This window comes from Cololabis saira, chromosome 9 (genome assembly GCF_033807715.1).
Source record: "Cololabis saira isolate AMF1-May2022 chromosome 9, fColSai1.1, whole genome shotgun sequence".
NCBI lineage: Eukaryota > Metazoa > Chordata > Actinopteri > Beloniformes > Belonidae > Cololabis > Cololabis saira.
In genome coordinates, this window is record NC_084595.1 from 18323718 (window position 1) to 18339105 (window position 15388).

The following is a 15388-nucleotide window of genomic DNA, read 5'->3' on the forward strand; positions in this document are numbered from 1 at the left end:
GTGTGTGTGTGTGTGTGTGTGTGTGTGTGTGTGTGTGTGTGTGTGTGTGTGTGTGTGTGTGTGTGTGTGTGTGTGTGTGTGTGTGTGTGTGTGTGTGTGTGTGTGTGTGTGTGTGTGTGTGTCTGAACTGTGAACTTTATTGCGGCAGTTATGAGCCCGCCTCGGGGCGTATCGACTCCTCCGCTTGTCAATTTGCCCGTTTCTCCACCACCTGTCGTTACTAATAGTCCATGTGATTGAGCGGAACGGCAGCACGCAGGTATCGACGTCCCCGCTCGCCTCTCAGGCTTGTCTTTATTACCTTTGCATCACCCGAGGGCATTAAGGCGTTCAGCTCGATGGTCACTCGTGTTCTGCGGCTCAGAAGTCGGTTTACGCCGCCGTTCCCTCCAGACGAGGTTTTGTTGTTGTTTTGCATGAATAATGAATAAATGAATGTATCCATCTCTGCTGTCATCAACAGCATCTGTGAGATGACGAACTGCTCTTCGCCAAGTCCCTTGTGCGTCTCAGAATGATATTAGAGTAGCTTATCAGACTTAGCCTTTCACCACTGCTTGAAGGGCTGAATCATTACACGAATAACCAGCAGAACACTTGTTTTCACCGCTGCGATACCCCGCCTGCATCCACTTCCTGACAATATTTCTGTTAATGATCTCAGAACGGAGCCTTTCTGTCTCCAAGCAGTGAGATTCTGAAGTTTGTCCGGAAAAATGTGACATTGTTTGTTCCGGTTTTTTCAAATCCCCTCGGACAGGGTGTAGGGAGAGTGGACGAGGAATAACTCAGCTTTTCTTTGTTTTTATTTTCTTGAAATTAATGTACTGCTTCTGTGGCAGCAAGACGTACATTTGGGTTGTAGCAGGTTATAAACCTGTGAAAAGAAATGAAATCCAAGTACAACGTAGTTAATTACCTCAAACATAATCATATAATCATTAACAACAAAAAGCAATAACCATCGTCATCATCATTGTCATCATCATCATAATTAAATACAATTAAATGGGGATTTACAAATACAAAATAAATTGCTTTGCACTTTTGTAAGTAAACACAAAAAGTTAATCTTATTTTATATGTTAATTTCATCTTAAGTTTTGAGCCGCGATGTTCAAAACGGCGTGCTCCACCACACCCACAAACACACGCACACACACATCTCCAGGTGCCGACAGCGCGACAGCGCAGCGGCGCATCATCAGCACAGCAACCATGTCACACACAAGCGATCGCGGCCGCGAGATGCGGATCCAGCACAGCATGTATAAACAAAAACCGTCACATTAATAAACGGAGCTCTTACCAGTACCGCATCACTCTCCCGACAATTTTACGTCACCGCACGGATCGCTTCCGCTTATGGCGCAACCGGCGGCACACAGCTGATTAATAATGACATCACACCCGGACACGTGGACCACCCACCTTACACCCCGCTCCTCCCACTGTGATTTATTGGAAGTGATTTATAACTTAACATTGTAACTCTTAAAAATGAGAGTATGAATCTGTAAATGAGGTTAATGTAGGCGTTTTAGCTGAAATATCTTTGTCATAAGCCACCGGTTGGTTGATTGATTGATTGATTTTTCTAATCCAGAGTATTTCAGCTTGGATCAGAAATGAGTTTTTATGCGCTTGTTGGGTGTTTTTTGTTTTGTTTTCTTCCCAGATCGTGACAGCTGCTCCTCAGAAGTTCAAAATCGATATTCTTCCCGTTGATGATGGGACGCCGCGGATTGTCACCAACCTGGGACTGCAGTGGCTCGAGTACATGGACAACAAGGTGCGGGTCTTTTTTCCCTTCTCCCTCTCTCTCTTTCTGTGCTTTAACACATCTTAACATGTAGTCCTAAATATTTCTATTAGTCATATCATTTTAGTTAGTCATATAGTTGACAATTGCATCATTTCCCCCGAGGAATCAATAAGGTATTATTAATTGAGTCAAATCGAAGTAGATTAGACTGAATTAGCGAAATGGAATTACTGATGGTGATTTTATTTCTCTTTCTGGATCAGCAATTTAAAAACATGTACGTGTTTGAACAAGCTGACGTTTTATAGAGCTGTTTTAATTCCTTAAATTCAGAGTAATAAATAACAGTTATATATTAGAAATAAGTCACAAAGCTGCGAGAGAGAGAGCCTTTATTTCAGAAATGAGCTGCTCCACTTTCATTACAAAGCCGTAATTGTTTTGGGTGGCAGCGTAAACATGTGTTAAAATAAAAAAAGTGAATTCAATTTTAAGTTATATTCCATAATTATTGATTAGCATTTGGGATGCGTTAAAGGTGGCATGAGCCATTCTACACAATTAAATAAAAATAACTTTTTGAGGATATTCAGAGGATATTTCTTCACCATCCTGCAGGAGGCCCATGTTATGAAAAAACTGAACAAACATGAGGATAATTCATCTCTGACACCAAACAGCTTATGTTCTGGTACTATATGGTACTGTGATGTTGGGGGGAGGGGGCTTTCAGACACCCAGAGAGAGAGAGATAGAGAGATATAGAGATTTGTGATGGTGAAACCAGCCTCATGACATTTGGCTGCAGCGGAGGATGTTTGAGTCACATGTGTTCAATGCTCGTCAGCCCACCAACCTGATCACCAAGAAGGAGCTGCTGACCGTGGACCCCGACACCGACGACGGACAGCTGGTGTATGAAGTGACGGCGGCACCAAAGCACGGCTTCCTGGAGAGCAAGCTGAAACCTGCGGGTCCCATCACCACCTTCACCCAAGGTACATTAAACCTGTCTCTTTGTTCGGCGGTTGTTTTAATGACACATCCTGGGAAGTCTCTCTCCCCTGCGCAGGTGAGTCTAATCAAGACATTAATGCTGATGGCTGTGAGGAAGTGTCATTTATTTTCTCTTAACTTTCATTTGGGATGAGGTCACATTTACATAAGCAATTATTTTTGCTTAATGAAGCAGACAGACTTTTCCCGTATTGTGCAGCCGGAGCCGTCAGTCGTCCCGGCGCTGGCACTGACTCAGAGGTTCTGGAGATGGCAGGATTTCTGAACGGTTTAACTTGTGCCTCAGAATTGAACCTTCTCAGCTTACACTCGCCGGCCTCTTTATTAGGTACGCCTTGCCAGTACCGGGTCGAACTCCCTTTTGCCTTCAGAGACACCTTAATCCTTTGTGGCATAGATTCAACAAGGTTCTGGAAACATCCCTCAGAGAGTTTGGTCCATATGGACATGCTAGCATCACGCAGGTACTGCAGATTTGTCAGCTCCCGTTCCACCACATCCCAAAGGTGCTCTATTGCAGTGGTTCCCAACCTGGGGTCCGGGCCCCCCCTGGGTGCCAGAGATCTCTAGAGGGGCGCGAAACTTTGTCTGCTTTGAGGATATGCAGTTGTACAAATTATATTTGCGAATGAATCATTCATAAGACATTGTTAGGAATAATTTATGAATGTCTTGAATATTTTTTTTTGTTTTTTATACACTGGTGACAAACACAGGAAATTATTTAATTCCTTATTATTATATCATTACTTAACATTTAATCTACTCCGACAGGTTGTTAAAGGAAAAATGTTAAAAATTTTGGTCTCATATTAAAAGAGACATTTTTCAGGAATATTTTTATTTCCTTTTATGTCCTTTTGTGCGTATTTTATACATTGGTGACATTGGAGCAAAACAAAGTCATATGTATACAGAGTAAACCAAAGAGAAATGTATCAAAAAAAACATAATTCATTTCATTTATTTATTTATTCAAACAGGTTAAAACAAAAACAAAATAATCAGAATGCATAAAATGAATATACCGAAAAAAAAAACAAAAAAAAAACAAAGAACAACAAAGAAAACCATAAGCAAAACAAAGCAAATTAAAGAGACAAATCTATATGTAAATAAATATTCCTGTTTGAAAGGGTGTAGGATGAAGTTTCAAAAAACTTTTCTAGTCCTACCCCTTCTAATGTTCTGTTTTTACCGTTTCTTCATTTCACACAACTTCAAAAGAAAAGCATAAAAGAAAAGAAAAAGTGGTTCAGCTGAGCAAAGCACTGTCAGTTCATGTGTCCATTTCCGTTTTGTATCCATACAGAGTAGTGTTTTTAAAGATTTGTTTAAACTTACTTAGTGATTTGCATGATTTCATTTCATCTTTACAGTTATTCCACAATTTGACTCCCTTCACTGATACACAATGGGTTTTGATGTTTGTTCGTACATGTTGTTTTTTAAAATTACATATTCCCCTGAGATTATGTTTATTTTCTTTTATTTGAAACAACTTCTGGATGTCTTGTGCATAATGTGCATAATTAATGTTAATTTTTTTAATTAATTTTTAATTAAAGACTATTTTGCTACGTACGGGTCGGGGGGCCCGGCTGGTCTTAGACACAAGTAGGGGGGGCTCCAAGGAAAAAAGGTTGGGAACCACTGCTCTATTGGACTGAGATCTGGTGACTTTGGAGGCCGTTTGAGGAGTGAACTCAAAGTCATGTTCAAGAAACCAGTCTGAGATGATTCTTTATGATGTGTTATCCTGCTGGAAGTAGCATCAGAAGATGGTACACTGTGGTCATAAAGGGATGGACATGGTCAGAAACAATAGTCAGGTATACTGTGGCATTGACACGATGCTCAGTTGGTACTTATGGGCCCAAAGTGAGCCAGGAGAATATCCCCCCACTCCATTACACCATCACCACCAGTCTGAACCGTCCATACAAGCCAGGATGGATCCATGTTTTCATGTTGTTGACGCCAAATTCTGACCCGACCATCCGAATGTCGCAGCAGAGACTCATCAGACCAGGATACATTTTTCCTTATTCTGTTGTCCAGTTCTGGTGAGTCTGTGTGAATTGTAGCGTCAGTTTCCTGTTCTTAGCTGACAGGAGTGACACCCGGTGTGGTCCTCTGCTGCTGGAGCCCATCCGCCTCAAGGTTCCACGTGTTGTGGTTCAGAGATGCTCTTCTGCGTACTTTGGTGGTAACCAGTGTTTATTCAAGTTACTGTTGCCTTTCTATCAGCTCCAACCAGTCTGGCCATTCTCCTCTGACCTCTGGCATCAATAAGGCGTTTCCACCCACAGAACTGCTCATTGGATATTTTTTCCTTTTCGGACCGTGTAGCACCCTATAATGTAATAATTTCCTGATAATGTAATAACGCCTGAAAATGTAATAAAATTTGCACTTAACTCAATCGAAAATGTAATAAAACCCAATAATGTAATAACTCAACCAATAATGTAATAAAATATCCTGACTGATATTGTAATAACATTTTTACCGATAATGTAATACCTTATAACATTATTGGGAATTTATTACATTTTTAGGTGGGTCTTTTTTTTTTCAAAACTGATAATGTAATACTTGACAGATAATGTAATATATATGTTTATTTTCAGTCCAGAGTTCTACATTTTGTGTTTTAAGAATCTAAGAATGTTATATACACTGGATGTGAAACACCAGATTGACTATTGGGTTAAATTGCAGACTTTGAGTTCCATACAGTCATATGCAGATATACTGTATGCAGATACTCAGGGACATGCAACTACATCCTGCTCTTACTGAGTAGGTGATGGACTTACCTCCTTGGGAGACCAGAATTCCAGCTCAGATAGCTTCTGAGCAGAACTGGAAACCCGAGGTAACTCTTTCATAAACGTACCGCTTCACTTCACAGATTTCCAACAAATCACTACCTCATGAAAACAACCACAAACCAACAAAACAACTTTCGGTAACATTTCATTTGAAGAGGGTATACTGTACATAAGCATTCATAACACCTACATCCAGTACTGGGGGTAACTTAGGGGGTTCTGGGGGTAACTTAGGGGGTACTGGGGGTAACTTAAAGACCCACCTAAAAATGTAATAAATTCCCAATAATGTAATAAGGTATTACATTATCGGTAAAAATTTTATTACAATATCAGTCAGGATATTTTATTACATTATTGGTTAAGTTATTACATTATTGGGTTTTATTACATTTTCGATTGAGTTAAGTGCAAATTTTATTACATTTTCAGGCGTTATTACATTATCAGGAAATTATTACATTATAGGGTGCTACAGACCGTTCTCTGTAAACCCCTAGAGGTGGTTGTGGTGGAAAATCCCAGTAAGATCAGCAGTTTCTGAAATACTCAGACCAGCCTGTCTGGCACCAACAACCATGCCACGTTCAAAGTCACTTAAATCCCCTTTCTTCCCCATTCTGATGCTCAGTCTGAACTGCAGCAGGTCGTCTTGACCGCGTCTACCTGCCTAAATGCATTGAGTTGCTGCCATGTGATTGGCTGATTAGAAATGTAACGAGCAGTTGGACAGGTGTACCTAATAAAGTGGCCGGTGAGTATTTAACTCAATGTGTTCACTAAGTTTAAAGACATTCTGTAGATAAACCTCAAATGAAGTTTTCCTCATTTCATCCAGTTTGGTGCTGCATCACTTGTCTCTTCTGTTCATCTTCCATCTTTGGTGACTCTGTACGGACTCATTACTCTGGCACTTTAAAACCAACATGTTGTACATTTTTTTTACTTTATATTTTATATCTCAGTTAATGTTACTTGTTCTTTTGTATTGGACCAAATCACCACAACAAATTCCTTGTACTGTTAAAAAACTAATTGGCAATAAACTTCTTTCTGATTCTGATTCTGACTTGATGTGAGTCTCAACGTAGAGAAAAAGAGGAAGGAACCGGTCCTCCACATGTTCTCTCCGGGGAACTCACGTCTTCTCGGGAGACAGAAATGAACGAGCTCGTCCTCCCAGATCCTTCCTCTGTCTTTCCATCTCCTGGAGCTTTTTCAGCAGCCGTGGGAATGTTGCAGGTCTTTCTTCCAGCTTCCCACGTTCACCCGGCCGACTCCGAGTCAGCGGGGTTCTCATTACGAGCATCCAGTCATGTTCTCCTCAAGGCTGCGGCCGCGATCGGTGCCAGCTTGCGTTTGTAAAACGTCGGCCCTTCAGGCCAGACAGTAATTCTGGTAATGAGTTGCGTGCTGATTTTGAACGTTCTGAATGATAAGGAATCTCAAATAAGTTAAATAAACTTACCCTGAGAGGAAAGACATGTTAATGAAAGGCAAAAAAAAAGTCAGGCAAAAAATAGATTTTGAATGGTTTGATTTACACATTAGCACTTTTTGGCATCCTATACCACCGTTTTATCGTCATGCTGCTGAGCGTCCTGAAGGTCATTTCTGGGGTTGGCTCTGTCTTCAGTTTTATAATTTCTTTCTCCAGCCGGTCCCGAAAGGAGCAAGTGAGTAGAAATGTGAGGCAGTTCTGATTTTTCAGCTAATGAAAAATGCCCAGAGGCTGCAAATTAAAGAATCATTATTTCGAAGGCAAGACCAGTCTTCATGATGGCTTTTTGTTATTAACAATTAATCCTTAAAGGAATTTATTTCTCCTTTTTACTTGTCTCCATTTTGTTAAGATAAGATAAGATAGTCCTTTATTGATCCCCAGAGGGGAAATTCGGGTGCTACAGCAGCTCAAAGTCGGACAACATGAACTCAAACTAAATAAACGATAAAGATAAATTAAAAGTATGAAAAATAAAAAATAAAAAAAATACAGTAAAAAACAAACTGAAACTGAACAAGTGTACTGTAAACTGAATAAATGTACTATATAAACATAGTAAGTACAGTATAATGAATAGTCTGTTATACTAATAAAGCCGAAGTCACGTAGCAGAGAGATTTTAATAATTAAAATTAATAAATTGATAACTACTAGCCGCATGGTTTTTTTTTGAGACATTGCAGATGTTGCAAGCGGCCCGAGCTACCTGTACGTCTCCTGCCTTTCCTCAGTACTCCAGTACAATCATCACAGTCATCAACACACAATCCAGCCAACACAAATGGGCTTCAAGCTCGGCATGTTTTGCTTCTCTGTTCAGAGTAAAAATGAAAAGGCTGCAAACACAGCAGCGCTAGAATCTCGTCCTCCCAGCCTCCAGCTGCCGCTGCAAGCGATGATTATGGGGCGGATGCAGCCGCCACTCCACAGCTCCCCCTGCAACTGAGCACCCCGCCGCCTCAACCGCAACCAGAACTGGACAAACTGGTTGTGGTCCATGATTTTCAGAGGTTTTGGGGGATGCAATCTTGCCAGGACTTGATCCCACCCAGCCCCAGTTATTGCAAAAATTAGCAGAACAAAAATGTCAGCGGTCAGACTGCAGCCCATCTCCGGGCTCGGCCCCCCAACCCAGGGCCACGTGGGCTCCTAGCAGTGCCCTCTCCTCGGCCCCCAGTCCAAACCTGGTGCTTGCAGCCCCTCTAATATAAAGTCACCATGATTCTGCTCTCATACGTGTCCCTTGAAAAAGAGATTTTATCTCAAGAGCCTTGCTGATAAAATAAAGGTCTTATAAATAAAAATGTCATTCACAGCTCACATTCACCAAAAATGCTAAGCGGTAAGTAATTAAAGTGATGACAGCAACGTTTTTTTTATTTGTTGTTCTTTTTATTCAGCATCTTTGCATTTCATCAGATTTTCCAGGACGAGAAGAAAACTATGAAGAAAAATGATGAATGAATATTGGAAACACAAACTAATGAACATGTAAATAATTAGTATTTGTCTGTTTATGTATGCACTGACCATCAATGATGTTTGTTCCCTCCTAGCTGATATTAACCTGGGCCTGATACGCTACGTGCTGCATCAGGAGAGCGTCCTGGAAACCATGGACAACTTCAAATTCTTGGTCAAAGACAGCAAACCAAACGTGGTCAGCGACAACGTCTTTCACATCCAGTGGTCTCTCATCAGCTTTGAGCACAAGAGGTTTGCATCAAGAGTCTTTTCTTTAGACAAAACAAAAATCTATTAGCTGGAAACAAACACAAAATTTGACTGGCCTTTAGGTAAATTAGCTCAACCCCCAAAAAATATTGAAAATTCTTAATAAATGACTTAGTTCGTCACAGTACTATCCAATTAATCATACACCAAAGAAAAGCACAGCCCTATAACTTTTCTTTAAAAAAAAAATATATATATATATATGGTAAATGGTATTACCATTTATATATGGTAAATGGTAAATAGCAAATGGTGTCCCCCAAGTCTCCATTCTGTTCATTATTTATATTAATCAACTTGCTTCAACTGAGTGTTCACCACCTTGCTGGTGATAATATTGCTGTGATCAGCAATTTGGCTTTCAGAAAAGTTGACTTTACTAAAATAAAAAGGTTATTAATGAAGAAAAGAATAAGGAAAACTAAAAGAAAGCAATAAAATTAAGTGAAAACGTATATTTGAACATTTTTCAGGAATAAATGAACAACAAAGTAATTTGAAATGGTTGTAATAGACAGACTTTTTTTATATATTGATTCTTTTTGTGGCAATCTCTTTATTCGTAAACCTTTTTTTTTCTGATTTTGTTTTCTTTTTTTTTTACTTTAAATAAACGATTTGAAACCATTAAAGACAGCTGCTCCAGTGATACTTACAATTTGAAATAATTTCTCCTCACTTAGCTACAATGTGAGTGAGAAGGCCGGTACTGTGGCCGTGACAGTGAAGCGGACCGGTAACCTGAACCAGTACGCCATCGTGCTGTGTCGCACCGAGCAAGGCAGCGCCATCTCCACCAGCAGCACCGGGTCCCGTCCTGGCCAGCAGGACTACGTGGAATATGCCGGACAGGTAACTGAGCTTTGGAAACGAGCTCACACCAACATTCCCGTCAACATTTCATAAACTTCTGCTCCTGCGTTTTTCCTCCAGGTGCAGTTTGACGAGCGTGAGGACACCAAGGTGTGCACCATCGTCATCAACGATGACAAGGTGTTTGAGGGGATTGAGAGCTTCCACGTGGAGCTGAGCATGCCCGTTTACGCGCTGCTGGGCGGCAACACGCGCGCCCTCGTCAACATCAACGACACGGAGGATGAGCCCACTCTGCAGTTCGACAAGAAGACCTACCACGTCAATGAGAGCACCGGCTTCTTCCACGCACCAATCGAGAGGAAAGGTATGGAGCTAAGTGCACCGTTACCAAGGTTATGGGATGTTTTTAGGTGTTTTAATCACACTTTCAGAACCAAATATTTGAGGTTTTCGAATATAAGAGAAAAGAAGTACTGCACCCATATTCAGCAATTTTGGTCTGAAGTCACAAAGTCACTGCCAAATTTCTTGGGCTACCACCATCTCCATCCCTCTGCTTACTTGGCGACACATCAACAATAAATCTGACAAATTCAAACAATAAATTGATCCTTGTAACAGGGAGCCAGTGAAGAGAGGATAAAACAGGAGTGATGTGTTCATACCTCTTGGTTTTGGTTAGAATTCTGGCTGCAGCATTTTGAATAAGCTGGAGTTTATGTAACACTTGCTTTGTCAGTCCTGCAAAAAAGTTCATTGCAATAATCTAATCTACTGGAGATAAAGGCATGAATCAGCTTTTCAGAGTCTGATTGTGACAGAAAGCATCTTACTTTAGATATATTTCTGAGATGATGGAAGGCAGTCCTGGAGACATTAGCTATGTGTTTCTGGAAGTTAAGATCAGCTTCTAAAATAACACCCAAGTTTTTGACAAGCTCACAAGGTTTTACTGACAGAGGAGTTAACAAAGGGAGAATATGTTGCCCCAGAGCACTTGGACCAACTAAAAGAATCTCTGTTTTTTCTTCATTTAGCTGTAAAAAGTTTGTTGCCATCCAATACTTGATATCTGCAATGCATTGAATGAGGTCATTGACTGGGCTCAAATGATACATATAATTGAGAACAAACTGAGAACAAATCCCCCTCTTTTCATTGATGTTCTATCTGAATTTCCATTTGACATATTATTTTTTCTTCGTTTTTTTGTTTTTGTTTTTTTGAACCAACAATTCTGTGAACAAATCAATTAACACACACACACACGAACACACATACACATCACACATCACACACACACACACGCACACACACACACACATTACATTCAATTAAAAAAAAAATTTAAAAGAGAAAAAAGGGAACATAGGGGAAAAAAGAGAGAAAAGGGGAAAGGGAAAAAAATTATTGTTGCTTATTTTCCTTTTCTTTTCTGAATGAATATGTATATTTTTATATAGATCGCCATTATTACTGTTTTGTATGTTCAAAGAGGATTGTGATGTTGATGACGATATATATATTTATTATTTTACATTACTTATTTAATTATTTAACACCCCTTCTTTTACTTTATTCATTGTTTATTAATTAATATTATTATTATTTATTTATGTAAAAAAAAAGAATCAAGTGCAATTTTTTGTCTGATTTAGTGACCTCTTTAGTCAGTATATTAAATCTTTAGCATATATATATATATATATATATAAAATATATATATATATATATATATATATATATATATATATATATATATATGTATATATATATGTATATATATATATATATATATATATATATATATATATATATATATATATATATATATATATATATATTCATACATATTTCCTATTTGCTGCTTTCTTTTATTTTGGCGGGACGGCTGCTGAGTCATGGCACAGTTCTCCCCTCACTGAGCCAAAAGCATCTTTTTGTTGTAATAATCCCTTGAAAAGGACAGTCAAACAAAGCCGCTGCACTGAATCACCTGCAATGTCGGCTCCAGCCAGTCCTCACTGCTGTTTTATCACACAGTCCCAACCTTTCATTTGAACATAAAAGATGAAAATTAAAGAGAGCAGAATAATCATTCTAAATATAAGCCCCTGAGAAAAGTGACTCACCTGCGCCGGGCTCAGTGTTTGTGCATAAACAAGGTGATACAAGGTGAATCTTTTGTTTATTACGATGAAGTAGTCTGAAGTGTTTTCCTGCTTTTGTCTCTCAGCCAAGGTAAAAAGACTGCCTGCCTCTAATGAAGCATACGCTCGGCCCTATTTAACTCCCCAGCAGAAATATGCTCCCGCAACTGCACAAAAGGAGGATTTTCTATTGAGATAAACAAACGCATCAATAAATCTCTGTTATAGTAACAAAGAAAAGTAAAATTCCCCTGAAAAAAATGAATGGGGAGGTGTAGAACTTAGACTTGTAGTCAAGACCGCCTTAACCAAGACCAAGACACTACCAATACCAGAGAGTATCAAGACCAAGACTAGTTCAGATCAAGACCAAGACCAAAACCTACCGTAGTTATTTCCTCATCAGCTTGAGTTGTAGAACATCAGCACCATCCTGGTTCAGCTAGTTTCCATTTGAGGTTGTATTCAACTGCAGCACAATAACACAGAAAAGTGGATGTCTTATGTTGAACTCACTATAAATGTTTCCATCCATCAGCTGAGATCAGATCTATGTGGCCACTGCACCTTCGCTATTTCTACACTATTGGAGGATTGACTCCAGTGCTCCAGTGCTAGTCCCAAAGTCATCTAACTAAATAACCAGCCTCCAACACCCCCCTCCACCTCAGAAAAGTAATGCATAGTAAATGTTACTGATTTAAATTGGACTTAATTTGTAGATGGAACATGAATTTTAAATATTAAAGATACAATTATCAACTTGAACTTGCATTATTTACCATTATAGTAATCAGATTACACCGTATATCAGCATCACTGAAATGGACCTGATGCTTAATCAACTATAACGATATGCAAATATTATTCATATATTTATTCAAACAAGGCCATTATAAACACAAAACTGTAATTAAATACAGACACACATGCAGATGCAACAAAACAAATAGTTTACAAAACTGTACATCAACAAGAGGACGAACTGCTGATCACCAGAATTTGTCACCTTGGTGTGACTCTCAATTATCCGAGTCTGAGACCTGGCGAGACCGAGAGAGATCCGAGACCGAGACAAAACCAGGACCACAAAAAAGACCGGTCTCGAGAACTACAAGTCTAGTTGAAATATGAATGTGGAATGTTCAAAGACAGCTGGGATCAGCTCCAGCAGACCTCCGGGGCCCGGATTAGGAAAATATGGCTGTATATGATAGATGAATGTCTGGGTAGATGATGCTTGACCTTTGTAAATCCTGCTCGATTCTCAAAGGAGTCTGAAGATTAGAGACAGTAACCTCCTTCTCCTGCTTGGTTGTTTCCGTCCAGGCGACACCTCCAGCACCGTCTCCGCCCTCTGCTACACCGTGGCCGGGTCGGCCCAGGGCAGCAGCCTGCACGCGCTGGAGTCCGGCTCCGACTACAAGAGCCGCGGCATGACCGGCGACAACCGCGTGATCTTCGGCCCCGGCGTCAGCATGTCCACCTGCGACATCAAACTCATCGACGACAGCGAGTACGAGCTGTCCGAGGAGTTCGAGCTGGTGCTGTCGGACGCCTCCGATAACGCCCGCACGGGGGATGCGGCGGTGGCCACCGTCATCATCGATGGGCCCAACGACGCCTCCACAGTCTCTCTGGGAAATGCCACATTCACTTTCAGCGAAGACGCCGGTATGAGATGTCTCCTGGTGTCTGAATGCAAATCTCCCTTCAGTGATTTAAAGATCTCAGTTGTAGAAACATTATTTTTATTCTCAATAACAAAGCATCCTGTCTGAACACAAGAGATCAGGCTTGAGAGCAGAGGAGCAGCACAGGAGGCTCGGTGTGATTCAGTGGCGGCTGGTGCTAAGATTTTCGCGGGGGCGCAATTGACCTTGGCATACATCGGGGTGTAACGGTACACAGAAGTCACAGTTAGGTACAAGCTTGGTACAATGGGGAAAAAAGAAAGGTAGAAAATAATATTTTGGTCCTTTTTAATTTTGAAAAATGTAACCATCCAACAATGGCTTATTGGTCATAAGTTTTAGTTAAGCAGTTCAGTTATGCTGCAGTGGAAACAGAAAACAACATAAAATTTCAACAAGTCCACTGTTATTTTGTATTTTTCTTTTCTTCCTGGTTTGGGGCACTACAGAGCCATTTTGCCACGCCCATTAATGCAAACCATTAAATATCAAATTTTTTGCCAGGCCTGGCTTGCCTGCCAAATTTGGTGACTTTTGGGACACGTTTAGGGGGGCAAAAAGGCCCTCCTTTCGTCGGAAGAAGGAAAAAAATAATAATCAATAAGCAATAGTCAGTGCATTTTTGAACCAAATAAATATTTAAACAAAATTTTATTACAATTGACAGTCACCCACAGACTGAAATAACACCTTTTATTAATTATTTGCATCTTACAGCATGTTTTTATTTTATTTTTATGTTTCATCTCTTGATTTGATGGGGTTTGCGCCCTAGCGCCCTCTACTGACCAGCTGCCACTGGTGTGATTCTGTTCCTGGAGACTCCTCTGCTGAGCGGCTCCTGCTGTTTTTGTCTTTTTAATTCTCCCCGACACTAACAGACTGCAGGTTTAATCTCAGACAAAGGCATCAGTCAGGCGCCGTCATTAGTCGCAACCAAATTCATTTTCTCAGTCAATTTGCTCTGCAGCTATTAGATAGGAAATGGAAGACCATTGAAAGCCACTTAATATCTTGTGATGGTTGTAATTTCTGCTCGAGCGAATCTCCTCCGGATACACGTGTATTTCAGAAACACAGGAGCCTCTATCCGTTCCGTACCACGCATCATTGATCTGCTCTTTTTAATTTGATCTCCGGTGCCCAGGCACGATTGAAATACCGGTGCTGCGTCACGGCAGCGACCTGTCCTCTCCGACGACCGTGTGGTGTGCCACCAGGCCTTCAGAGCCCCACTCAGCCAGCCCGGGGGTCGACTACATCCCCAGCTCCAAGAAGGTGGTGTTCAAACCAGGAAAGACTCTGGAGGTGAGGATGGCTCTTTGTTTGCAGTATTCAGACATGCACAAGTACTAGAAACCCAGGTGGATTGAAGGTTATTCTGCATGATTAGGGTCTTACATGGATAAATGTTCAGAGACTTCTCCAATGAGGACTTGAAACACCTTGAAACACCTTGAAACCCGAGCCGTACGAGCCTTTAACGGGGTAACTCCTGGTAATTCTCTGATCTGTATTTCTCAGACCTGCAGCCTGACCATCGTGGACGACATACAGAGCCCTGCAATCGAAGGTCCCGAGTCCTTCGTGATTTTCATCAGCTCTCCTCAGGGCGCCGTTTTACAGGAACCCTACGAAGCCAATGTCATCATCACGGACACCTTCCAGGACAGTACGTACACACAAGAGACTGAGTTAAGAAACCCTGAGTTTTGGGTTTCAGGAAAGGTGTTCAGAGGCGGTTCAATCAACGCTGAATATGCCGACTCTGAGTTACCGCTAAAGTTGTTTCATCAACGAAAATTATGACTAAATATCGTCGTCAACGAACCTTTATCACCTGAGACGAGACGCAACGAAAATGCTGGTCA

At 40.7% G+C, this 15388-nt stretch overlaps 1 protein-coding gene across 3 annotated transcripts in view; it reads left to right on the forward strand.

The window, feature by feature from the left end:
* The window catches only part of fras1 (Fraser extracellular matrix complex subunit 1), a 329177-nt gene that overhangs the window by 293215 nt on the left and 20574 nt on the right, over window positions 1–15388 (forward strand). For all 3 annotated transcript variants that reach the window (XM_061730659.1, XM_061730660.1, XM_061730661.1), the window contains 8 exons: window positions 1679–1792; window positions 2613–2763; window positions 8680–8839; window positions 9541–9709; window positions 9791–10037; window positions 13153–13497; window positions 14665–14825; window positions 15042–15189. In XM_061730659.1, coding sequence (XP_061586643.1) covers window positions 1679–1792; window positions 2613–2763; window positions 8680–8839; window positions 9541–9709; window positions 9791–10037; window positions 13153–13497; window positions 14665–14825; window positions 15042–15189 — 1495 coding nt within the window. The remainder of the gene's footprint in view (window positions 1–1678; window positions 1793–2612; window positions 2764–8679; window positions 8840–9540; window positions 9710–9790; window positions 10038–13152; window positions 13498–14664; window positions 14826–15041; window positions 15190–15388) is intronic.